Raw genomic sequence first — 27,593 nt, forward strand, 5'->3', positions numbered from 1 at the left:
CCTCGCTCAGTGGAATTCAGCAATGCTACGTGTGATTAGGGATTGCAGTCTTAGTCAAAAGAACTGAAGAGAAGAAACAGAAGCGACAGGTAGCTCTTCTGTGCAAAAGAAACTAATGAGAGCTCTGTATCCAGACGGGGACTCCAGAAAGTATCCTGAAGGTTTCCTTTCCTTTTCTCTTGACTAAGTGTCTTGATCTCTAATTTTATCTATTCACTTTTCTTGAGGTAGTATTTTGTTTTTAAGAAGGAGTGAACAGTTTTTTGGTGAGTGATGGGAGTATTTGAAGGAGAGACGGGTGAGCGATGCTGAAGGGAAATTATGGTTTGGCACAAATCCAACAAAAATGATGAGAACTGTCCTGTCCCGTCTGTAGGCATGATGCACAAATTCCACAAGATGTATTCTTCACAGGGAAAAGTTACTGCTCTGGCAGAGGCCAGGGGAAAGGTCTGTCGGATCGACATATCCAACTACCGTTACTGTGGGCCGTCTGTGGGGACTAGAAATAGCTCTATTCACCCAGCCGCTCTTGGTGATACTCCTTTGTGAAGTGGACTGTCACTCCATTCTGATTAAGAGCATTTAATTTATTGCACAGGCAATGGTGAAATGTAATATCCAAAGCTTTCCTCAATGTAAGGTCGTTTTAAAAGTCCAACTTCTTTATTCAGAATATTGTCTCCATTTTATTTAATTTATCACAGAGTGTCTGCTCATGATTTTTGCCAATTTGTGTGTGATAAACACGAGCAACCCCAAACCCTGATAATCACATCACTGACTCACACTAGTCAGACAGGGCTGCGACTCCAGTTTTACAGGATTGTTAGGCTTGCACAGATTCATACCCTCAGAGCTGGAAGGTGGAATTTCAGGCAAGAAACAACAATGGGGCATTGTGTCGAAGGACTAGCTGGTATGTTAATCAATTTTTTTGTCAGGGCCAGGAGCATTTATATTTCAGTATTTACCCTCAGCCTTCGATCCTACCACTGAATATGTAACATTACTTGAAAGGATTCGTCTATGTGATGACTGTTAATTTAGCATGTTTTAGGGTCTCTAAGCTATTCTGGTAGTGCATTGTGCCAGGCATCTTCAAAGCACATAAATGACTCAGCAACTCTACCTCTCTAGCCTGAGCCAAAGTCTTGATGTCTCTAAAAGCAGCTTAAAAAATAAACATAGCAAGCCTTTATTAAATGAAAAATTTGAGTAGACTGGGAACTGTCTCCTATAATGGCCAAAATTAATTGTGAGTTTATGACTTGCCAGACATCACGCTACACACTTTATACTCATTAGTTTATGAGTTCTTTTCCCAGGTGGGTACAATTAGTATTCTTGTTGGACCGGTGGAAAAATTGAGGTGGCAAGAGGTTAGGTAACTCACCCAGAATCACCAGCTAATCAGTGGTGAAGCCTCAGTTGGGATCCATGTATCCCTGACCTGAGACCCTGAATATGTAACAGCTGAGTGACTTGGCCTCATGGCCTCCTGGTCAGTACCAGGGATGATGCAAAAGAAAGAGGAACATTAAGAAAGTGTGGAAAATGTGTTGATTCTAGAGCAGGAAGAAGGGAAAACCATGATTTGTGATCTAAAAACTGGACAAGGAACACAAGAGAGATGGGGGTGAAGAAATGACAGAAATATTGAAGAGAGAATATGCTGTGAGGAGCAAACAGGAACAAGAAGCCCACTGAGGCTGCCTTCTTGGGGGAGAGACTTGTGCTTGGGTGACGCTTAGCGATATTCTGTATCCCAGGGGTTTCGCTTAAACAGGTTGCTCCTGGGGAAGCATCCAGAAAGTTGCAGTTCTCAAATACAGACACAAGATAACAAATTTAGCCGACTTGGAATGAGGTAGGATCACAGTTTAAGAAAGCAGCCAGACTTCCCGGTGAACACGTGTTTTCCTAGAGCTACTTCGTGCAGGTACATTATATAAAGATAGAATCTATAACTAGTCAATGTACCTATATTTGTTGATTCAATTAAAAACCTGTCTTAAATATTTCCTGTTTAAAGTATACGGTATTAAAGACTAAAAAGGATCCAATGTAAAACAGTTCTCAATTTTAAGTGGTGTGTGTGTGTGTGTGTGTGTGTGTGAGAGAGAGAGAGATGTAGGAACAGGGACATTAACGTGAGACAAGTGTGCAGTTGTTACATTACAAAATACTAGTGCCATAAAGGAGATGCAAAAAACCAAAATGCACCAAGGTTTCCAAAAATGTAGAGGACTCTATTCCGTTGGAGGACTGGGAACTATGTGTCGGAGAAGGAGGCATTTGAAGAGAGCCTTGAAGGATAAACATGATTTTGGTGGCATGTGTTGTATTCCAGGAAACTCAGAAACAGTGGTTTAAGGAGAACCTGCCTTTTGACTCAGGGCAGGCTTTTACTGATGTGAGATTTTTTTGTTTGTTTTTTCTTCCAAAAGTGAAGAACTGGATAATCTCATCAAAATGAACAAAAACTTGAATAGGTAAGAATTGAAAACATCCATTTTTTGCTTTATTATTGAGTTGCATATTGTGACTTCTTATGTCTTTTTAATATTTGAGCATGAGAACCCGCATACTGGGTGAGTTAAAAATAACCTACAAATCTTGAATAAAAAGCTTGCAGGAATCATCATTTCATCATTACTATAAATGGTTATTACAATCTACAGATACTAATATTAAAGTGTGTTTGATGTTCATACTCTATTTAATAAGGCAGTTATATAAATAATCACAGTTCTCTTCCTGAAATATTAATATATTAATATGTGGACAGAGTTTATTTTGGTCACTGAATACTTTCAGTTTTACACTTTACAAAAGCTACTTACTATCTTAGTTAACCTTACCTCCTTAATTTTGAATCATTTATAATTGCACATTTTAAAAATTATAATAATTGAGGTCCATGTGTGCAGTTTTTGCTATCTCTCTTTTACTTTGCCTACTAACATATAAATGGGTAGGGACCAGAGAGACAGAGAAACAAGGCGGATGTCGAATGAGCTCCTTGCTTTCAGCGACCAGAAGTGTGGTGTTCATACCCTGTTCTGACAACAGTGAACATATGATTGACTACCAACAGCTCATTTAAATGTGCTGCTATTCAGTTTCTTCATCTATAAAGACAGAGGGTGTTAGGTCAAGGATCACAGACTTCATGGCCTGCTGAGGGCAGGGAGGTGTCATAGCAGAAGGGGCTTGACTGTATGAAACATGCGGGAGTGCCCTGTGCACAGTGTCCGGCTGTTTCTCAGCTGCTGACAGTTGCCACGTGAGGATTTGAACCCAGTGTTGCAGAACATTTTCAGGATATCTTGAAAATCCAGGTTGCGATGTCTCATAGCCATCTTTGTCAACATTGGCTCACATTAAACAAAACACTCTGTGAAATCCAAACAACGTATTGTGGACCTATTGGCTCTATGTGGATCCCTAGTTTGTATTTTCTATTTTATTTTCTCTGAGGTCCACTGCAATTTAAATTTTGAGTCTATGAAAATACCTATTTGAAATAAAGCAATTTCAAGAATTGTGGCTCATCTTTCCCACCCAGGTTCTATTTCCTGTCTATCTATAGAAATATAAACTATATTTCTATAGAGTTAAGTATGTGTTATTACCACTGATGAGGTTTTTTTGTTCAATGCATTTAAAGAAATCAAGGTCTTGATGGTCTCTTCAGAACAAATCCTAAGGCAGAGCAAACAGAGAAAAGGTAAGTGCATCTGTCCCTAACCTGAAAATATGATCTCCCAGATTGCTTGCTTTATTCTTTCAGATGTTCGCTGGAAGGGAGTTGTATCCTCTGGCATGGAAATGTCCTAGCAGATGGAGTAGTGCTCTCAGAATTGTACATTTAGCTCAGACATAATTGCCCAGAAGGATTCTGCGCTTCCATTCAATAAGAGTAAATGAGCAATTCATGAAGAATGTTTATTGTATCTGACCTCTCGAGATACCACACAATTTTATTTCAATATGTAGTCTTTTATTTGAATTTCTTTGTGTTTACAGAGCCAAAAGCCTTGAAAATCTAATTTTTATGAATACTCGAACAGACAAAGATGGCAAAGGGTAAGATTTAACTCTTACAGACCTCTTTGATTGAGTCCTAGACTATATGCCATTTCCTGGATGTGACCTCCTGCTCAGGACAAGGGGCAGGCAGGCTGGTAGAACAGGCCTTGGATGGGGGTGGGGTGGGCAGGAGATGGGAGGATATCTTGGTGCTGGCTCTACCACCCACATCAGTCTGGATGGGCAAGTCACTTAACCTCTGCAGACCACCATTTCCTCATCCCATAAAATGAAGAGCATGACTTAGATGATCTCCAGGTTCCCTTTTATATTTAAAAATGGAGGAACTCTAGCTGGCTGTTACAAGGCTGGTTTATGAACTAAATATATTTACTCTAAGGCATTTTGACACTGGGAGCATAGTTTCTCCCCACTGAAGTCTTTATAATGCTCCGAGGCACTTCTGTTAGAATCTTGATTGAGTCACTTCATATGTATATCTCACATATATTTGTAAATATCTCAGGGTCAAGTGTCATGCCTTTACTTATTTTATATCATAAAAAATGATTAGTGAATGATTAGTAACTAAACTGATAGCACTGAAGAGGTTGATTTATAGTTCTAGACTGATACTGAAGTCCTAGAAAATTGACTTACACGACTGATATTATTTTTTATATGGAAAGAAATAGAATTCTTGATAGTTTTATTAAAGAAAATCCCACAAAAGGGATGCCTGGGTAGCTCAGTTGATTAAGCATCTGCCTTCAGCTCAGATCATGATCTCAGGATCCTGGGATCAAGCCCTGCGTCGGGTTCCTTGTGCAGCAGGGAGCCCGCTTCTCTGCCTGCCACTCCCCCTGCTTGTGCTCTCTTTCTCTCTCTGACAAATAAATAAATAAAATCTAAAAAAAAAAAAAAAGAAAAAAGAAAAGAAAAGAAAATCCCAGAATGGTCAAGAATGACAAAGATAAGGATTTAGGAGATCACTACTGTTTTTCCCTGATTGGCTGTTTACCTTGTACTTGGTTAGTCATTAGATTTGCCTTCCTAACATGATAATTATTTCTATTGTCTTGATTATCTTTTAAAGGCATTTATCTGTGCCAGTCTGTGCCCAGAATGGTATTCTAGCTTCCAAGTCAATCTTGGCAGATGCATTCTCAACTGTCTCTGATGTAGAACACTTAGAGTCTATGTGATCATAATGTGAAAATAATTGGCAATAATAATTTCACAGATACTGAGTCCTTATTAACAAAATATTATTACAATGTCAATGTGCAAGTATTTTTATAGGTAAAAATTTTTCTTCTCTTAGAGAACAGATGAAGTGGGAAAACAGTCAATTCTCTGTGAGTGGTTATGTGAGCCTTATAGGAAAAGATGAGATTTCAGATATTTAAAAAATGAAATTGGGAAGGGTCCACCAAAGTGGTAGAAAAGAGAAAAATTAGGATGTCATCTCAAGTAAATCATTTCTGGGCTAGTAAGGAGGAGAAAAGAGATGTGATTTGTAATGTGGAATAATTTGATAGCAACTGGCTCTCTGATTTGGGAATGACTGAACTCACTGATGGGGTAGCATCAGTCCGTAGTCCCTTGCTCTTCTTCCAGCCCTCCCTCTCTGCCTTCTTTCTTATATTAAAAGAAAATAAATATTAATGGTCTATCACAGTGAAATCAGAGACAGATGAAAATGATAAAGGGCAACACCTGGACAATTGGGGGATTTAGAGGGATTAACTTTGATGTTCCCTAATAGCTTTAAACTATTTGCATGGAAAAGGTTTGTTGTTTGTGTCAATTTATATAAAGCACTGGAGCCCTCTAGAGTGATTTCTGCTTTTCCAAGTGTTCTTCAGAACCTCGAACTTTTTGCTAAAAATGACATGTCTAAATCTCTGAAGGGTTTAGATTTAAAATGTTGACCATCTGATTTCCATCCCTGATATGAATGATTTTCATGTTTAAAGAAGGCAGTATATCAACAAATGTATTAAGTCAGCTTCCCAACAACCATCCCTGAAAGGACAAGGAAAGCACAAACTGAGACTTGAAGGGAACTTTTACTTTTAAAATGGTTTAATGATAAAGAAAATGGGATGTGTATTTTTATCTACACACACACACACACACACACACAGAGGAATATTACTTAGCCATAAAAAAGAATGAGATATTGCCATTTATGACAACATGGAGGGACCTAGAGGGAGTTATGCTAAGTGAAATAAGTCAGACAGAGAAAGACAAATACCATATGATTTCACTTATATATGAAACCTAAACAAACAAACAAAGAAAAAGCAGAAATAGGCACATAAATACAGAGAACCAACTGAGGGTTGCCAGCGGGGAGGGTGGTGTAGGGACGAACATGGGTGAAGGGAAATGGAGAAACAGGCTTCTAGTTATGGAATGAGTCACGAGGATAAAAGGTACAGTGTATGGAATATAGTCAATGGTATTAAAATTAAAATAGCATTATATGGTGACAGATGGAAGCTACACTTGTAGTGAACATTGTATCACATATAAAGTTGTCGAATCACTATGTTGTACACCTGCAACTAATGTGAACATTGTGTGTCAACTCTATTTCAAAGATTTTATTTATTTATCTGACAGAGAGGAGAGAGAAAGCACAAGCAAGGGGAACGGCAGGCAGAGGGAGGAGAAGAAAAAGGCTCCCCGCTCAGCAGGGAGCCTGATGTGGGGCTCGATCCCCACCCTGGGAGCATGACCTGTGCCAAAGGTAGACACTTAACCAACTGAGCCACCCAGGCACCCCTCAGCTCTATTTCAGTTAAAAACATTAAATTTACTGGGGCACCTGGGTGGCTCAGTTGGTTGAGTGTGGGACTCTTGGTTTTGGCTCAGGTCATGATTTCAGGGTCATGAGATGAGATGGAGCCCAACACTAGGCTCCACGCTCAGCAGGGAGTCCGCTTGAGATTCTCTCCCTTTCTCTCTGCCCCCCCACTTGCATGCACGCGTGCTCTCTCTCTAAAATAAATAAATAAATATCAAAATAAACCATTAAATTTACTTTAAAAATAAAAAAATAGTTTACAATAACTTGGCCGCAATCCATAGGTCAGGCTCTTTGATCATTAGGTCTTTTGAGAATATGAAGGATAAAATATCAGAGTAAAAAATGACCTTAAGATGGTATAGTCTAATTCACTTATAGTGAGGAAACTTGGTTCAGAGAAGTGAAAGAACATGGTCACAAACCACATTAAAGTCAGAGCTAGGATTTGAACCTAGATCTCCTTATACTGATATTGGGCTCAAGTGCTATGATGCATAGTAATAAAAGTAACCTGAAGGTAATAACATTTTGTAAACTGTCAACACTACAACACAGTTCTAAATAGCAGGAATGTTTATTATTTTATTAAAAATTATTCCATTAGGGGCGCCTGGGTGGCTTAGTTGTTGAGTGTCTGCCTTCGGCTCTGGACATGGTCCGGGAGGCCTGGGATCGAGCCCCGCATCAGGCTCCCTGCTCCGCTGGGAGCCTGCTTCTTCCCCTCCCACTCCCCCTGCTTGTGTTCCCTCTCTCTCTGGCTCTTTCTCTCTGTCAAATAAATAAAAATTAAAAAAAAATTATTCCATTAAATGATTTAATCACAACTGAGTAATGACTGGGACCTTACTATTAGGATAGTTGGCATATCTCTTCAGCATTTTGCAAGAGAAGAGTCACTTGTATTAAACACTTCTGAAGACTTCTGAGGCTTTAGGTACTGATAACATCTTACTCTTGTAGTGAGAAATCGGCTGTTGCCATAAAAGACTGAATTACTCTCTCTCCTCTCTTTTTGTTTCTTTGCTGTCCTCCCTGCTCTAATGTTATGAAGAAACCAAGGCCTTGGAAGTCTTATTAATCAAAGGACTGACAAAAATGAGAAAGGGTAAGTAAAGGCCCTACCTTGCTGGGGCTCTCTTTTTTCAAGTTAGTTTTTCACACCTCGTTAGAAATGGGAGTGTTATGCTTTCCTCGGTCACAGATGAACTGTTGCACTTTATAGGCCTATCAGAGAGTAAGCAAAGGAATATGATGAATGCTGTTTCCATAGGACCCACATGTTTGAGTTACATTGAAGTAAGTGCAGGAAATCTGCTACATAATCTCTTATTCTGTATTTTCTTAAACAGTTAAAACATGAGCCAAGTTTTATATTTAAATTAAGAAATATAAAGGACAAAATTGCAAAGTGAGAGGTATGCTGGGAAATTCTTCTAAACTGATTTAAACCAAGTACTGCTGGGGAAATTAACAGCGCTCAGTTGAGGATAATTACATCCCAGTTTTTCTGGCCATTTGGCCTGGAAACATCTGATATCCTTTCAGGGACATTCTTGTTTATACAGATTTCAGAGAAAACTGAATGTAACCTAAGTAACACAAGGTTTTCATGTTTTTGTTTTTTTTTTTCTCCCAAAGAAGCCAAGATCTCGAAACGATTATCAAAGTGAATGCCAGGATGGATAAAACTAGGAGAGGGTGAGAATTGTTTTGATGTTTCTGAATCTTGGTTTTTTTCTCCCAAATTTCACTGTCTGATCTTCTCAGTGACATTGAGGGGGTCACATCTTTGAGTTTGCCTTCCATCTTCTGTGTCTGATCCCTACCACTCTGATTTTCACTTCAGAGGCTCCATGACAGAGTCTATCTAAATTTACATTTGGCTAATATAAAATCCCAGAGATTAATTTAACTATGTTATTGATAAACAATTTTTATAATAAAATTAATATAATTCCTGTATAATAATTTTCTCCAAAAGCTTTCAATTAATCAGTAATATGGAATGTCTATTTATATGTAATACTATGGGAATACTTTGAAACTGATCTAAACTTTTCTTTAAAGAGGAGAAGACCTTGATAATCTTATCAAAGCAAAGCCCAAAGGAAGTGAAAATGCCACTGGGTAAGAATTATTAGTGTCTTTAAGTCTGAATTTTGTAAATAACAATAAGATAAAATGATTTGGCATTTTAACTTCATAACCATATTTAATTAGCATAGAGTTAGACAATAACAGTGGGCCGCATGACCTTCCCTTCTTGTTCCTAATAAAATCACTTATTTTTTGAAGAACTGTCCTTGTGTTTCAAAGTAAGTTGCTATCCCAGTTTTATCACAGATTTTAGGCTTGGATTTGTTTTACGCATGAGTTACTGAAATGAGTTTTTTTGTATCTAAAGAATGCATGGCTTTTTTTTTTTTTTAAGATTTTAGTTATTTGAGAGACAGTGTGTGAGCAAGAAAGAGCATGAACGGTGGGGAGGGACAGAAGGAGAGGGAGAAGCAGACTCCCTGCTGAGTGGGGAGCCCGATGTGGGGCTCTATCCCAGGACGCTGAGACCATGACCTGAACCGAAGGCAGCTGCTTAACCAAATAAGCCACCCAGGCACCCCAAGAATGCATGGTCTTGACATTTTCAAGGTGGACCTCTAAAAGAACAAAGATAGCCAGAAGTAAGGCTTGATGAAAACTCTTATAAATCAGCTTCTATAATGACGTTGGTCTCAGAAGGCAGCCCAAGGGAGGATATATCCACTGGGAGTAAGGAAATTCCACCACTTTTTCTCCACTTCAGGACTTTGTCAACGTGGCAGCAGCATGAAGTCACGATACTTCTGCCAACCTCTACAGTATTCCCCTTTTTTGGGTTCATATTATGCCCTTTTGATATTGCTCAGTGCATTTTAATGAGGGTGACATGTGTCTCCCCAAGAAATGAGTCAATTTTCCTACCATGTAAGGTATTTTTTTCTTGCTCTTTGTAATTTGTCATAACCTAATTATATTTTTAAAAAGCTCGGATTGGGGAAATGGTTGACTTTATATGAAGACAAATATTATTATTATTGACATTGTTCTTATTATTTAAAAACAGAATAGGCAATTATATCTGATTTTTTTACTAGAAATTTATATTCTCTCTGGATCCAGTACAGAACTTTATCTGACTCACATTACTTCTCCAATCATTGTTCACTTGATTAGTGTTTTACTTAATAATATTCGTTAAAACTCATTTCTTTATTCAAAGAAAACAAGACCTCGATGGATTTATTAAAGTGAATCCTGAAACAAATAAAAATATCAAAAGGTAAGACATTTAAAGCTTTCCCCCTTCCATTTGGCATTTATAAGCACACTAGAATCCTGAGTGTTTGTATTCGGGAAGGTAAATTGAAATTCAAACCAAGTTCTCTTTTCCTCCAAACATATCATATTAAGCAGTTTTATACAAGTGATACTCAGAAGTGATCTTTTGCATTTTTATTTTTTGGGTAAAGTTTACTATCAGGTAGATTTTGAGAAATTAAATGGGAATTTGAGTTTCTCTACTGAGTTAAATGATTTCTTTTTGTGTGTGTGTGTGTGTAAGTGTGTATGTGTAAGTAGTGTGTGTTTGTATTTATGTATTTGTGTATATATAAATAGTGTGTATGTATAAGGGTTTGGGTATAAGAGTATGTATGTGTACCGATCAGGGTTTTCCAGAGAAACTGAAACAATAGGATATGTATATATATAGAGAGAGAAGGAGATTAATTATAAGGAATTGGCTCATGCTCTTACAGAAGCGGAGAAGTCCCAAGATTTGTAGTTTGCAAGCTGGACACCTAGGAGAGCCAGCGATGAAGTTCCTATCCAAATCCAAATGCCTAAGGATCAGGAGAGCTGATGGTTTAATGTCCAACACCAGGAGAAGATGTCTTAGGTCAAGCAGGCAGGCAGGCAGACTCCCTTCTAACTCAGCCTTTTTGCTCTATTCCAATCCTCAACTGACCGGTTGTAGCCCACTATGTTCAGGAGGACCGCCTGCCTTATTCAGTCTATAGGTTTAAACGTTAATCTCATCCCAAAACACCCTCACAGACATACCCAGAATAATGCTTGGCCAAAAGTAGGCATTCTGTGGCCCAGTCAAGTTAACATACAAAATTAACCATCAAAATGTGTGTATATATTTAAGTGTATGTGTGTATTTACACAGTGTAAATATATACAAGTGCATGGATGTGTATGTACGTAAGTGGTGTGTGTGGATGGATGGATGTGGATGTGTTCGTGTGGGAATGAGGTGGGCATGTCTGGTGCATTCGTGTGTAGTGCACGCATGTCTACATGGTGTAGCGTATGTTTAAAGAGGAAGAGCTTAGCAGTATGTACTTCATTAAAAGACTTCTACTACCCATGAGCTGAGGAAATCTGGAAAGCTTACGTCCTTCTGCTTTTTACTTTTTAAAAAGCAGATGGAATATATTTGAAATTGAGCTTGTTGGTATGCTGCTGAAAACAGTGCACCAAATAATTCCATGTGGTTTCCTCTGAACTTCTTTCCATTCAGTTAACTCAGTACATGATATTATTAGTTGATTCTAAGATGTGTCACTGATGCCTGTAGGCCCAGTCAGCAGAGCAAGGACTCAGCTAGCTGAAAAGCTGGTGTGCACACTGTCAAGCTGTCCTGTTCTCAGCAGCATGACATGGTCAGAGGCCCAGTGACCCAGGGAGTCTGAGACTTGTATTTGTATCTAATAAGACTGAGAAGAAAGCATGGATTTCCTTGGCTTCTTGGGTGGTCCGGGAAGGTAACCAGTGCAGGAAGCCCAAATTCTGGGTTCAAATTTGGGCTTGGTCACTTGCTAGCTGTGTCCTCATGGTTCAGTTGACTCATCCACAAAATAGGGATCATAACACTATCATGCCTGGCACAGAGTAGATACAAGCAATTGTTAGCAATAATATTCAGGTGAATTATATTCTTTTATGATTTAGGTACTGTTCAAATATTTCATTTACTTTAATTCACCAAGAAAAATCCATGTTTTCCTTTCTAATTTTTATTTAAAAGAGTAGTTTAAATCATCACCTATTGTTTTTCATATGTTGGTGTGTGTCTGTGTGCATGTCTATGTGTGCACATGTGTATACATGCAAATAAATGTTTTATGAGTGTGTGCATGTTTTCGCAAATGTCCTGTGTGTGGTTGCATAAAAGTGCACATGTGCTTGCATGGACATAAGTATAAATATATCTGTATGCTTTGGTATGTATATGAGTTCATATGTACATAGATGTTTATGTGTGTACATCCGTGTCGTGTTTGGGAGTATGCATAGTGTGTGTGTGTGTGTGTGTGTGTGTGTGTGCACGCACACGCACGCGTGAGTGTGCTTCCTGAGAGCTTTTAGGGACAATAGTTGTCTTTTTCTTTAGCTACACATTATTAAGTTCTGTAGATCTCTTAAAAGTAAGACTAAATCATGTTCCCTCTCTTATTAAAAAATTAACAATATTTTTCCCTTTCAGGTAGAATACAATTCTAACCCTCAGCAATGGTCTCTTACTTGTTCAATACAATCCAGCCAAATTAATCTTTTTTTCTATTCCTGGCTCATTCCTGCCTTACAAATTCTGCATATGCTATTCCCACCTTGGGTCTGCTTTACCGCCATCTTGTCATTTCTGACCATTGACTATAATTGTGACCAACCCTCCTCCAACCCCAGGCACTCCTTCTTTTCTTCAGAACATATATTGTTATCTGGAATTGCAACATTCGTTCATATGTTTGATTGTATGTTGCCTGCCTCTTCCCAAGTTAGAATGGAAGCCTTATGAGGGCAAAGCCTATGTCTATATTATTCACAAGTTTCCATAACTATTTGTAGATTGAAAGAATGAAAGAATACTGAGGATATATATATGAGGCATTAATTCACAGTTTAGTGCAAAATATTATTTTAAATAACTACATTAATTAGCACACTCTGCTTTATTGATTTTATTTACTCTGAGATTTAAATAACCTTCCACTTATGTGTGCTTTATTTAATATGTTTAAAGAGATCAAGCTCTTGGCAATATAAGCAAAGAGAACTCCAGAATCAAGTATTATAAGGGAGAGGTTACAATGCTTACTGTTGTGTTATTTATTTATCCTTTCTAAGTACTCAAATCTGGAAATAGAATTCTGGGAATTTTTTTTCTCAGACTCTGGCATTCAAATCTCACATACTTCATTTAGGCGAAAATCAACAAGAAGTAAAAAAAAAAAATCAACGAGGGATATTCTGGGATAGAATAGTTGCTTCTGTTGGGTTAATTGTTTCAATTTGCACGGAAAAAGTCCCCATTTTTTTTTTTTATTGCTGCTTTTAGCCTGGGTATATACATTCTCAGACATCTGGATACAAGTAAAAACTTGGGTCAACATCTGGTTGCTTCCAAGTATCTGTATCTTTGACGTTGTATAGATGCAACCTCAGAGACTTTGTAATACAATCTTAGTAGGGCCACAGGGCATGGAGAAATAGGGTGTACCTTCTGTGGGTGTCCTTTACCCATGTGGCATCCTCTGTCGATCAGAGGGGCATTGGCTTGTGCTGGGTATGCGGAAAACACATAGAAACAATAAGAAAAGCAAAATTCCATTAAGATCAGAAACAGAAATATTAAAGGGTAACAACAAAATACTGACATGTTTTTAGCGACTACATGGAGTTTTTTGTTATAGTAAATACAGTTTTTATTGTAGTAAATATTATAGTAGATATAGCTTACATTTCAGAACTCTATAGATTTTAATCTTCTTTCTATTTGTTGCCAACAGAACTAGTCAAAATTTGTAGTTTGAACACATAGTTATAAGTACCAGACACAGATACCAGGTTGTATAACATGGACCTCAACAGATTGGTATATTAATCTTAATCTAGTGTTGTGAATAGAAAACCTGCTAATGAATGTTGATTTTATAAAATATGGATTCTCCAAAGCTGATTTTAAATTCCCACAGCCAGAAGCTTGATATTAAGAGGATGTGCTTTCTGGAATGTTCCATGAGATGTGTATATAGACTGTGACAAAATGTTCAGCGCACCTGGCAAAGGTTAAGAGCGTAGCATTAAATGAATCATAATAGAGAAAGAGTCCCAGGACAGTGTTTGCAACTGGCCTAAAGGCTCCGAGATTAAAATATTGTCTCATTGAGTCTCAGAAATGTATAAATCCCTACGTACTTCTGCATAGTCACTTTTAACAATCTTCCATTCTTTGGCATGATCTCAGTGTTTAGCCTGTTTCTGAGTTTTAATAAATAGCTTTATTCATTTGGTGTTAATCTATCATTAACCTCATCATTTTTCTTCAATGTTTTAAAGGGGCCAGAGCCTTGACAATCTCATCAAAGTGACCCCTGAAGTAAACAGAAGTAACGCAGGGTGAAGATTATGTCTTATCTTTCTTCCTTCCCCACCTGCATCAATTTGTGGCACTCATCAGAGAAGCTATGTGGGAAAAATCTTTGGGTTGGAATCGCAACGCCTGAAATCCATTACTCCCCAGCTGGGTGTCTTCGAGCAAGTCCCTTGAATGCTCTGAGCTGAGGCTCCTTTAGTAATAAAATGAGGATCATTTATCACTGCCTGGTCTACCTTTGTCACTTGGTTGTTGTAAGGATCAAGTGAAATAATGGCTACAAAATCCCTTTAAAGCAAGAAGGCACTATAAAGGGAAATTATTAACAAAGTATAATTTAGTAACAGCTACCATGTTAGATGGAATACTTGTGGGGGGCAGGTGAAAGTTTTTGGCAAATCATTACATAGTTGCCGATTGATTTTTTAAAAGCTCAGTATTGACCTAATGTTCTGGTTTTATTTTGAGGGTAAATAGGAATCTGAGCCATATATTGAAGATTTGTATGGAGGTCAAAATTTGTACTTTTAAAATTAAGGACAAAGATTGGTATTGATTTTTCTCAAAACTTAATAGTAAAATTCATCTTGAGCACATATATCTTTTAAATACTTAGTTGATTTAATTCCATTTTTACTTACCATTTTCGGTTTTTTGTTTTTAAGTTCCAAAGATCTTGATAACCTCATCAAAGTGGTTCCAAGAACAGGAAAAACTATGCGAGGGTAAGATTTAATATGCTTCTGGGTTTTTTGTTTTACACATACCAATGCTTAAAAACATAATTAAATTAACATTTTAGCAGACTGGCACTGAACTCAATAATTTTCAAGAAAAGTCATGTGACCTCCACAACCTCATATCTAAAATGTTGAAGATTTGGGTCAACTAATTCTTAATATAATGGAGATAAACTTTGATTAATTAGATGTACAGTTGATTTCCAAGAATGGGTAAGACACTTATGTTCATTGATTTGTTTATTCTTCTCAAGCAGAGGATGGCACAGGAGTGGGGAAAGAGAACTAGATGGGAGACCACAGATGTGGGTCTAGGCCTTGGCTCTGCCCTCACTAACTGTGCAAAATGCAATTGGCCACTTCCCCTATTTGGGCTTCAGTTTCCTTGTCCTCACAGTAAGGAAATTGGGCCAAGTGCTGTCTAGTCACTTCAACGCTAATGCAATTACTAAGTGCCAGTACGATGATTGCTATCATGGAAAGAGCAAGCGCTCTTGAGTTAGATTACTTTGCTTTCACTTAATCTTTCTGTGTCTCAGTTTTTCCCTTTGAGAAAGTGGATCATAATACTTCCTATATTGAACGATTGATGTGAGGATTCACTTATATAAATCATGTAAATCGCTTGAACAGTGTCTGGCACATCATGAATTTTCTAAAACAGTTGGTTATTGTTTATTTTTTTTTTTAATGCAGCAGTAGTTAGGTCCAAAAATATATATTCATAGCACTGGAAAACTTCAATCTTTTGAGATGATCTCTGTATTCATAAATATTTTATAACAAAATATTTTTATAACAAAAAATGTTTCTTGGTTTTAATATTTGCAATCACATGATATAAATCAACCACTGATCTGATCGTTTCTTCCACACTTTAAAGGGGCCAAAGTCTTGACAGTCTCATCAAAGTGTCTTCTGAAACAAACGGAACTAACCAAAGGTGAGGTTCATGGAACTCTTCTGTCTGTTTTTTTCTATTTAACTTTAAAAAATGTAATTCATTGTTCTAGCATCGAGACAACCAGTGACAGAACCCCAAATCGAACAGCTTTTGTGTCATAAACCTAGTGTTGATGTCCTCGCTCAGGGCTCCCGGGCTGTGGGCTTTAATGGAGGATAAAGAATTTCTTATAATATCTCTTATCAATATGAGATTTGTGTTCCATGCTTGGGATTTCAACATAATTCTATTTCAGCATAATAGTTCAACATAATAGAATGCAATAGTTTACCTGAAAGGATATGGACATGATAATATTAGTTTACAAGTTAATTCTAAAGATTCCTTAAGTGATACAAAACTTTCTGGCCTTTTTATCATCAGGATATATAACATAATGTCCAATAATAATGTATACTAAATTAGGCAACTTGCTTAGGCCTTTAGGGTTAGTGCTGGTATGAGAGCCCATTGTGATAATAGAAATGTCTCTTTAGAACTATGATTGTCTATCTGGGTGTTTAGAATAAAAGCAATTCATGAAATCCAAAAGTCTTCCTTGTTCTGATTTAGCCTTGCATGAAGTGCAATTCTGAAGTGATTTTATTAATATCTTAGAGTAGCCTCAATGTTACACGTTCACATTATATATATTACCCACATACCTTGGAATCAGGAAATAACTCTGTTTTTTAAAAGTCCCAGGTTTTGTTGTTTTGTTTACTTGCTTTTCTTTTTGTTATTTTTTGGAAGGGAGGGAAGCAAGGTATACATGGAAATGATAAACAATTTTATGTTTTTCTCTTGTTCGTTACAACCTCCCCAAACATCCCAAATGCTAATTCTACTACAAAATATGATATGGAAAACAAAAAGCCTAAGAGCAATTTAAATTTGAGGTTGTCTTGAAAGAAACAAGAATAAAACTAAATTAAATTCTCATATATACATAATTGTGTAAGATATGAATTCATAGCCACCTGCTTTTACATAGGGCCAAAAAGAATTCAAGTAATGGTGAAGATTTTTTCTTAAAGGTTTTGTTTATTTATTTGTCAGAGAGAGAGAGAGCGAGAGAGCACCAAGCACAAGCGGGGGCGGGGGGGTGCAGCAGGCAGAGGGAGAAGCAGGCTCTCTGCTGAGCAAGGAGCCTGATGCAGGACTCGATCCCAGGACCTTGGGATCACGACCTAAGCTGAAGGCAGACACTTAACTGACTGAGCCACCCAGGCATCCCTGATTAAGTTTTAAGTTAACAATAATTTCTTAATGTAATATTGAAGTTGAAAAAGTGTACAGATTATTATTGATTTTAATTTATTTTACCAGCTGTTGCAACTTGCATAATTTTTTAAGGATCCAAAAACATTCCCTCAGCAAACACAAGATAGATTTATCAAGATTATTGAAGACTCTGGAGCAAGTTTCCAATTTTTGCCAAAAAATAAGATTAATCATTTGGCTAAGGGCTTTCTAAAAGGGGACATGAAAAAAATGAGAACAAATTGATTTGTTGATGTGTAATGATGCTGGATAGACTCTTCTTTTTTCATTGTTTCAATTTATTTCATTACAATAATGAAGCAAATTCTGTATAATTACTACTTGAGAAATCCATTTTGACACAATCATAGCATAATCAGGTCATTACTTTAAATTTATCATTAATAAATTGTTAGTTCATAAAATTGGATCAACCAAAGCATATTGACTTCCTACTCCTTCACAAACCCACGGGTTAGTTTTTAAATGACTTGAGAAATTTGGTGACATAGCATTCTTATACTTGACCAGAATATTTTCGTGTGACGTTGAACATATTTCTGTCTTCTGGAGGGGTTAAGACTCATTATATCTGGGGCCAAAGGTCAAGAAAAGCGTGGCAGAGTAACTCCAAGGTACCTCTCTCAGGATTACTGTGATGATGGTGAAAAGCATGGTGCAGATACAAGGAATTACCGTGAACATAGAGGGAGGATGGTAGTGAGAAGGAGCGTGTGAGTTGGGGTCCTGTTGCTATGGTTCCAAACCTGGTTCATCCTTTGTCACTTCTTCCTACTTGCTCCCGAAGAGAGCCTTAACTTCCATGAAGTTCAGTTTCTTATTTCTAAGGGGAGGATGGTAATATCTACCTCAGTAGGTTGAAGATTTTTAAAAACTTTGTAAAGTAGAAACTTGGTAAACATTACTTTTGATCTAGGATCCTGTTGTATGATCCACATGCGTCAAAAGAAAAAATGTCAGTCATAAAATTTGCAGATTTTCAGTGAAATTTGAACTTTTATTTTGTTTTAGCAGGAAAGAAGGTCTTGATGAACTTATTAATGTAAGCCCCAAAGCTGTCAAAAACATGACTAGGTAAGAGAAGGCGTTACGTGTTTTTTCCGTTTTATTTTTTTCCTCTTTAAGCACGATACAAATATAAATGATTTACAATCTGAATATATATGATTTACAGCCATTCTGTGGGCAAATTGAATATAGCTCTTGAAAAGCCTTCACAATTTTTATGTTTCTGGAAATAAATTTCTATTTGTTACTGGCAAGAAAAAGCAGTAACTGGAGAAAATAATATGGTGGTGAATTCACTTCTTTTGGCCTCAAGTAAAGCAACTGAAAGGAGTGATTGGGGTAGGAACATGTGCTATATTTGTTTTATTTTTTTCTTTGTAGTATTGATGTTAATACCTTTGTCTGTGGAACTGATGAAAATGTATTCATAATAGTTAATTTTTTAAAAAGACCTAGAACACCTTATTAGATTCATCTTCAGCAATAACATGTACTTCATTTTTAAAGAGTGTTTTCCAGTTATCAGTGGAAATTTTATGAGGTATATTGTTTCTTAGATGGTTTGATGCTCCCAGCAAAGCTATTGACCTAAAAGTTATTATTTCTTTAGGTAGTATCTGCAAGATGATAAAACTCACACTTGTCTCTGGTTATATGAGGATTTTTATACTGTTACATACTACTCCTTTATTATATATAATCTCTTTTATATATATATATATAAAATCTCATATATATAACCTTATATATAATCTCTTAAATATATAATCATACATATATATATATATATATCTTTACAGTGTTCTCATGATTTCCCTTATTGAGTTTAGTTGGTACATATAAAAGTGCAAAAATTTAGAGATGAAGGAGGGATCCTCAGAGAACTCCCAGCCCCACTAGTTTGAATAATTTTGAAAACCATTGTCCCAGTCAAACCTATTCCATTTCCAAAAGAGGAAACAGACTCACAAAGGTTAAGTGATCTGACCAGGATCACAGAGAAAACTGGTGGAAGACTGGTAGTAGTTCTGTGATCGGCTAGGCAGTGAATAATTACTGAGCACCTACTGGGTTTGAAGCTTACAACTAGGTATGATTAGTTGCACATTAGGTATAATTATAGGCCAGGGATGCCAAAAAGAGAATTCAGTAGACATACTCAATCTTATTAACAGCAGGCAATTATCATAGATTAAAGCTAATTATGTACTGGGGGCACAGAGATGTTACTCCAAGAGAATAATAGGTTGTCAATTTAATATATTATATTTCGGAACCCTCATGTTCTGCTTGGTGAATATAGAATGCATTGTCAGGACATTGCATTTAAAAAGAAAAAGAGATATTGAATAGTTAATTTAATAAACATGACAGGCAGTCAAGTTCATATTCATAGCTTCCTAGGAGTACAAGTTGTTAGGGATAGGCAGATTCTTAGAAATGGTCCAGTCTCCTCACTTTACAGATGAAAATATTGAGGCCAGGGGCAAAAACTTCATAGTTTCCTGTGAGTTCTACTAATTCCCAGACCAACTCCTGGTCTTGAAATCACAGCACACAAACTTTGATCTTAAAATAAATCAAAGTTAATTCAGCACCTCCAGAAATAGTGGAGGCTTATAAAGCTAGGATAGTTGTTCTTGCCCTGTGACAGCCAGGAAGTGTCCTTTACTGCTCTGCAGGGTCCCTTGAAATATGGCTTCATATGTGACAATGGCACAAATGTGCAAATGACTGTAACGCTTTACACCTCTTCAACTACATGGAGGTAATAACAGCTAAATATATTCAAATATATCCCTTTACTACACCCTTAAGGCCAAACAAATGAAAGCAGTCACTTGAGTAGGAAGAATGTTACATTTTTCCTGGAGAAACTTTAGATGTAAGATTCCTGTGTTTGTGGGGATCCAGGGCCTAAAAAAAAAAAGGTCTATAATTTTGTTATTTTCAATTCATTGAGATAAACTGCATGATGCTATCAATCAAGGCAATTCAGAACTGATACCGAGATCTTTGTTTGGTTAAAAACACCGTGCTGTCTTTCAAGGAGTAGTGGTAGAACATAGCATACATTTCCATATTTTCTAAGCTAGGATTTCTCAAACTGTGGGTCAAAACCCATTAAAAGGTCTTGTAATTAATGTAGTGAGTGGCAATCAGCATTTTTCCCAATTAAATAAAACTAATTACAGTGGAAAATATGAGTGTTCTTATGTAGTAAAGGTATTATTTAATGAAATTTGTGTTTGCTTGTATATGTCTATCTGAAAAGAGAGCATTGGGCTGTGATACAAAATGTATTTCTTAATGGGCTTTATGAAACAGTAATTTGAATATCACTGTTCTAGGCTGTTGGATAAATCAGATTTTCTGTGCTCATCAGAACAGTGAAAATGAAAGTTCTCATGGTTGTGTGTACAGCTTACTCTAATTATGCTGGTACACGAATATTACATGTAGTTACACTAAGAAATATTGTGATTAATTTATATGTTAAAAGACTGTGGCCTTTGAATATATTATCTCCCCTACAAAGTTTTATTCTTTGTACTTTTTCTTCTAATATATGAAATTAACCTCACTTTATTTTACTTTATTTTAATTCCAGTGTAGTTAACATACAGTGTTACATTAGTTTAAGGTGTATAATAACATTATGTTAGAGATTGTTTCTTAGGCATGGTTGAACTTTATATCAGTTCATGCAAGGAAATTATATTTTGGATAGCTGTCATGTGTTAATCATTCCTTTAATAGTATTTGTAGACTCCAATTGATTATCTTTAATTGCAAATACTATTATTGGAGATAATTCAAAACAGTGAAAATTCAGTTAGCGGCTTTCTGTCTACCATGAAGATCTGTGAATGACGACGGAAAGAAGAAACTGAGGGAAACCAGGAGCTGGGAAGCACATTCAATGGAAATATTAGGGCTGGGGGAGGGAATTGCAGAACTTTTCTTGGAATGTTTTGGTGATGAAGCTCTAAATGGCTCCCACTCAGTTCTTAACCTTGTTTCAATCTTTATGACAGGTAAAATGTCTCTTATTTTTCTATAAGGAAAAAGGACTGCTGGGGGCAGGGGGCAAGAAGAGGAGACAGGCAGGTTGTTGTCCAAGATGGAACTGAAAAGCAGGTGTTCTCAGTCCTGCAATTTCTTGCCATGACGGGCTATTTTACTTCTCTGAATAAATATTAAAAAGGGGTTTAAAAGAACACTTCAAAAAATCATCACTTGCTAGCCCTTAAAACAAGGTATTACATGGAGGCAGTGAATAGGAGCTAACTATGTGGGAAGAAATACTGTTCGTGATTGAGAAAAGAAACTGGTGGGGCTTCCAGTAGGAAGTGGGCAGTCTTCAGAGTCTGTAAGTCATTTGACTATGAACAGCTGCGTTCAGTTCAGCTTTTTAGTTATTGTAAAGTAAGGAAAAGTCACCAATTTAATGGATTGCTGGAATTCTCCATGCCAAGCCTTAGGCTAAGTATAATCCCAATTTTAGAGCTTATTAAAAAAGTATCTTCAGTTGGTGAATATGATCTTAAAAATAACAAGGAAAAGGACATTAAAATCAGCATGTATCTTTCTAATGTTAAAACACTGCAAAGTTGTTAATCACCAGATGTTTGCTGTGAACGCCTGCAAGTGTGCCCTTGTGGTTGTGCTCTGGCTATGATGTGTGTTAAGTCAGAGCAGCTTCTCTTCTAATCGAACATCATTTGTCCCTCCTACATTAGCTAGAAAACTTATTTCAAGGCTGTTCTATGCCAAACTAGTATGTATCATACTAAGGGATAAGATAGCTAATCCTTTCTTCTAATTTCAACCAACTTGAACCCGCATTATCTCTAACACAAGCTGCTTTAATTTTTTTTTTCCACTTAAAGAAATCAAGATCTTGATAAGCTCATCAGAGTGAATCCTGAAACTCTCACCAACAACCGGAGGTAATAGAACTGTATTCATTTCTGTGCTTTGGTTAGGAAGAACGTTTTGTTTTATTATTATTTCAAGCTGATTTGTAACCTGAATGCTCCTGCCAAAAGAACTTTATCCTTAACCTGCTCTCCTTTTATTTTTCTATTTAAAGAAACCAGGATCTGGATAACCTCATCAAAGTGAGCCCTGCAGTGACCAGAAGCAGTCAGAGGTAATCAGATAAAAGCAGTCATTTCGTGTTTTCATCTGTCTGTTGCCCCTGGCTGCAGTGGATTTATAATGTTGCTTTATCGAACTCGCCCAACCAAAAACCTTATCCCTAATCTGAACTTTTTTTTTTCTCTTTTGAACAGTGAAGGCTTGGACAATCTCATTAAAGTGAAATCTTCAGCTCTCAGCAACCCTGAGCGGTAAATGACTTTGCCTAGCTATCTGGAAGTGGTCTCAAGGTTCTAGTTAGGAATTTTGTTTCCCTCTCTCTCAAAGAAGCCTTTTCTTTTTCTTTATTGTTCAAATGAAGACACAATCATAACTCATGTGTCTCCTGTCAGCAAGGAAACATGTTGCCCTCTTCTGGAATCAACTGCACTATTGGCTCTGTTCTGTACTTTTTATTTGCAGTAATTCAATGTTCGTTGTCTGTAGCAAATAGAGTGTTAGGGCTGAAATGAAAACTGAGTGCAGTCAAATAGGAAGAAAAAGTATTTTGAGAAATGGAACCAAACTGGTGGCTTATATAGACGACTATAGAGAATCAGAAAGGATATTTAGGGTCCTCAAAAATCACAGATCCACAGCTGGTGGGGGCTCACAAAATATTACAGCAGGTTTTATCCATGAACTTGCATTTTGAGTTCTGCAAATATCTTGGGATTTACTATCTTTATGTGATACCTTTCACCTAAAGGGCTTTATTAATAAACAATAAGATAATAATAGATAATGCACCAGAGTGCATTTATTAGAATTCAAATTGTTTATCATGATAAACATAGAGCTGAGAACCATAGTCTCAATAGTCTAAGATCAAGAAAGCAAGTTAACATATGGGAGAGTGTTGTGGACCTGCTGGAAGAAAGAAGACTGTGTAGTACGCTCATTGGCCCAGCTCTTATATCTCCTAGATGTTGTCTACATTAGTGCATGAGTTTGCTGTTTCTGTTTGTATGTTTTTATCACTGTGTTGTTGGTCTTTGGAGCAGGGGGACGCAAAGGCTCTTGAAGAGCCATCCCTACCAAGAGTAGCATTTATCCAGCACCTCTTGTGTGACTGGCAATCTCTATACATTTCATCCTTACAACTACCCCATGAGTAATATATTCAGGCACCCTGTTTTATAGAAGAGGAAACTATAGCTCAAAGACATTAATGACCTTATTAAGAAAGAAAACACATCCCAGATCAAACTCAAGCCCTTCTGATGTCCCTCACTATCCAGAAGAAAAACAAAAAAATCTGTGGCTAAAACAGTTCACACTCCCCTTTTCTTTCTACCCTTCATACTCCCCACAGTCTCTTCCCTTCTAAGTCCCCCTCCCACCCTGCAGCCAAAGGATTACAATTAGAAACATTTATTCTAGAAAATTACCACTAAAGTGACAGGGAGGAAAGAAAGTAGTTGTCTCCTAGAGGTTTCCTGGTAGTTGAAATAACAGCAGACTTTTGCTGTCAATGCTGCCACTGAGAATTGTATGGAAATATCTTTGTGAAGTAAAACCATTTCTTCATAGTGGTTTTGGTGGGGACAGATTTTTCCTTCCATTGTAGCAGTAGTGGGAAGTTCCCCACCGTGTTGGAAGTGGTTAGGTTTACTGACCGCACGCGGGATCACTAACATTGGTTACGTAGCCAGCTCTTCCCTCCGTGGCTGATTCCACAAAATGTACTTCTGTTTCTGTCTCTCTCTCTCTCTCTATCACACACACACACAAACACACACACACACACACACACACACACACACTTTCCTCTTTTTCTCACTTTCCTTCCCTCCCTCTGGCAAATGTGCTCTGTTGACAGACGATGGCAACTTTCTCATAAGCGTTTTTTTTTTTTTTTGCCTTTTGTTTATTAGAAGACACTAATTTCATAAAAAGATAGTTTGTACTTCAGCAACTTCTAAAACAATTTCTATAGAAAGAAGACATTTTCCTTATCTGGATGAGATTCCTAAAAAAAGGAAATGTAAAAATATTGGCCATCATGTTGCTTTCAGAAGGCAGCTTGATCCACGAATCTAACCTAAGCAATGTCTGACTGTTCTTTAGGAGTGACACCAGATTTAATGATAATCAGCCAGGTTGTTCAAGAATTAGAGCAGAACAGACAAACAGAAAAGCTGCTGATTTGAAAAAAGTGACTTCATTCAATTGGCTCAGCCACCTGTAACTATAATGTATCTCCCCTGCCCACTTGATTTTAATGGGGGAAAAAGAAGGGGCATTTTAAAGGTTCTCCCAGAGGAATAACAGCCACAGGCACTTTTACATCCAATTCAACGTGACAGGGGCACCGATTATTTAATAGTAGAACAGCAGTGAATCCGAATCCTTTTTATGTGACTTTGCTGACATTTCCAGCAGCTGTATACTTCATTCACAGTTAGAGGCAGAATAAACTTTGGTCATCGATCAGAATGTAAGCAGGTGTCCCCAAGCTCCTTCTAGGAGCACAACCACCTAAACAACTGCAGATGTGCACAGAATTTTCATTTACTCAGGGAGAACCTGCTTGGCTTTTAGCAGTGACAGTTTCGCATTTTCAGGAACCAACATAAAAGGAAGACATTCAATTATCTGCAGCCTATAAACCGCTGCTCCCAAATGAAGATTGAAAAGCAGCTAGTGCCACTTAGGCCTTTACAGTTAGAAAAGGCATCCTTCATCTGAAGTAGAAAAAAATTCTGAACTATTTGTGTTATTATACTTCCATAATTTTAAGGGCTTCCTTTTAGCTAAGACATATACCTCCAAGTTTTAGTATTCCAACAAGAGAAGAGGTTCTTCCTATCTTCCTGATGCCGATTTCTCATATTTCTGCTCAAGAAAGAAAGCTGAGGGGAGGGGTAACCTTGAGTCTTTCCAGTGCTTCATTCCCCACATAATCAGTTGGTCACTTTGGTTGCTTCTATCTCAGGAACTAAGACACTTCGTCTTCCCTGATATTACTGTAACCGGATTATAATTCAGTCCTAATTGATCCCTCTGCTGCCACTCTGACCTTCCGCTCTTCCATCCATTGGCCAAACTATAGAGAGACCTTCCTAAAACACAAATCTGACCACATCATTCTGTTTAAGTCTTCCGGTGGCTTCCCATTGCCATTGGACAATGACCATAGTTCTTAACGTGAGCCTACCTTATCTTGCCTCCATAGGCTTTCCCACCCCTGCCTCCCCTGATGCTCCTTCCACAAGCAAACCCCACCCATCTTTCATCTGTATTGCATCAATAACTTCTACTTATCTCTTAGGTCTCAAAATAGGTATCTCTTACTTAGCTCTGCAAGGCCCCCTGGACCCACCATGTCTGTATCAGGTACTTCTTCTAGACATTCTCAAGCTCTCTGACTTTCCTGTCCCATAGCATTTGTCTGCTAGAGGGAATTATTATTTAATCATCTCTCGCCTACTACAAGATGTTTGAGGGTAAGGCTTGGGTCTGTCTTGTTCACTTCTTTATTTACAATGCAGAACATAAAGCCTGGCCTATATTAGGTGCTTGCTTAACAAATACTTTGTGAATCAAAGGCTAAAATCTCAAACTCATCAAGGACCTTTGATCATCCAGCTACGTAGTTTATTGCTTTTCAGCTCTAACATTCTGAGCCCCCCAGGAGTGAAACCAGACTGAAGGAGTCTGATATCTTATGACTGGTCTGCTTGCTTAAGCCAATGACTATCTCTTGCTCATGACATAATCTCAATCAACTATGGTGAATTAGAGCCACTAAAATTCTTGGTTATATCTTATATTTAAAATACCTATATTGTCCAATTTCTCTATGGACCTGTTAATTTCTTTAATATAAAATATTTAAGGCTCTCTCATTGAAAAGAGCTATAAAGATATATAAAGCTGGGCCCATTTTGCCATGTCAACAGCACTGAAGAATTATCCCAGTTATCTCACTGTAGTCTATACTCCTTTCAGAGAGCCAAATATTCCTTTTGAACTAAAGCTTAATGCCTAAGATTTAGTTCTTGGCACAAAAGAAGTGCCATAGTAAATTTTTTATATGGAGCCTCTTAATTTTGCAAATGTGTTTGATACTCTACAAAAGCAATTTAAGTAAGCTGTAGAGAGAGAAACATATTGCAGCTTTTAATAAATACCTCCTACGCCCTCATGAGAGAGGAAGAGCAGTGGTGAGTGAGTTGTTAACTTTCTCTCATGCAGAGCTTATCATGAGGAAAGTTGTATGATAGCAGACATAGCAATACATATTTTTTTCTTAATCTGCTCTGTAAGAGAGTTTTATATTCCTTAATGGGACAGTGGAAAATAAATTACATTACTATAGCAAGAATAAATGGCTTGTATTCAAAAGTTGTGCTATGATTCTACATAACAGATGACTCATTCCCCTCCCCCCAATTTTGAAATCTACATTAAAAAAAAAACACTTTTAGTTGCAAAGGTTTCAATTTCTTTTTAGCATTTCTCACTGTGTCTGTAGAGAATTTTCCTTGGAGCTAATTCCAACTGCTCATAAATGTACACAGTTATAAGGTTTTCCTTCCAGTGCAATTGCCATGGAAGGATTCGGAATCAAGCCTTTGCTCCACCCTTCTGCATGGAGCTGGGCTTCTATAAAAATCTACTTGTCACACTTTGGCTCACAGTGTTTCATTTTCCGCCACAGTGTAAAAGACATGATGCAATAGATGTGTTCTTAATTAAAGAGTGAAAATTTATTTTTATATCCTTCAACTTGGGAAGTTTATGGGCGATCTGAACTTCCTTTTTGGGATCTTCAGATCTAGCTGATGACATCAATCAGGGCGAACAACCAAAGCAGATATGCATTTTGTGCTTTTCATAATCTGGAACTTTTCATTCTGCTTTAAATATTAGTATAGATTATTCATCATAAAAAAAACTATGTGAAAACACATAGTTAGTATAGATTATTCATCACAAAATCTTATAATCCACTCTATCAAACTTGATATGTGATTCTATTTAATAAAAACACCAAAAATTCTAAGAAACCACCAATAATATGGCTTAGTTGATGATTCATAGTTACATCGCTTTGGGGGTATGCTTCTTTGAAAGCATGCATAGGTTCCAATTTTGAGTTACCTACTTGTAGTTATTGGATTTGTTAGATTCTAGCTTCTTCTTCCTCAGGTCCAAACTCATTCCTGCTCTCCCTCATGATAACTGGGATCC

The 27,593-nt window shown here is 37.2% G+C and overlaps 1 protein-coding gene across 15 annotated transcripts in view; it reads left to right on the forward strand.

Annotated features, from left to right (window-relative positions):
• SCEL (sciellin) overlaps positions 1–27,593 on the forward strand; it is a 187,665-nt gene that overhangs the window by 139,989 nt on the left and 20,083 nt on the right. For 10 of the 15 annotated variants that reach the window (XM_034665334.1, XM_034665333.1, XM_034665338.1 and 7 more), the window contains 14 exons: positions 2,451–2,495; positions 3,674–3,733; positions 4,033–4,092; positions 7,908–7,961; positions 8,495–8,554; positions 8,924–8,983; positions 10,113–10,172; positions 14,240–14,299; positions 14,942–15,001; positions 15,900–15,959; positions 18,255–18,317; positions 22,145–22,204; positions 22,348–22,407; positions 22,550–22,606. In XM_034665334.1, the coding sequence (XP_034521225.1) occupies positions 2,451–2,495; positions 3,674–3,733; positions 4,033–4,092; positions 7,908–7,961; positions 8,495–8,554; positions 8,924–8,983; positions 10,113–10,172; positions 14,240–14,299; positions 14,942–15,001; positions 15,900–15,959; positions 18,255–18,317; positions 22,145–22,204; positions 22,348–22,407; positions 22,550–22,606 (819 nt within the window). The remainder of the gene's footprint in view (positions 1–2,450; positions 2,496–3,673; positions 3,734–4,032; positions 4,093–7,907; positions 7,962–8,494; positions 8,555–8,923; positions 8,984–10,112; positions 10,173–14,239; positions 14,300–14,941; positions 15,002–15,899; positions 15,960–18,254; positions 18,318–22,144; positions 22,205–22,347; positions 22,408–22,549; positions 22,607–27,593) is intronic. The other 5 variants (XM_034665344.1, XM_034665337.1, XM_034665346.1 and 2 more) reach the window with 3 other exon arrangements.

The sequence above is a fragment of the Ailuropoda melanoleuca genome, chromosome 7 (genome assembly GCF_002007445.2).
Source record: "Ailuropoda melanoleuca isolate Jingjing chromosome 7, ASM200744v2, whole genome shotgun sequence".
NCBI lineage: Eukaryota > Metazoa > Chordata > Mammalia > Carnivora > Ursidae > Ailuropoda > Ailuropoda melanoleuca.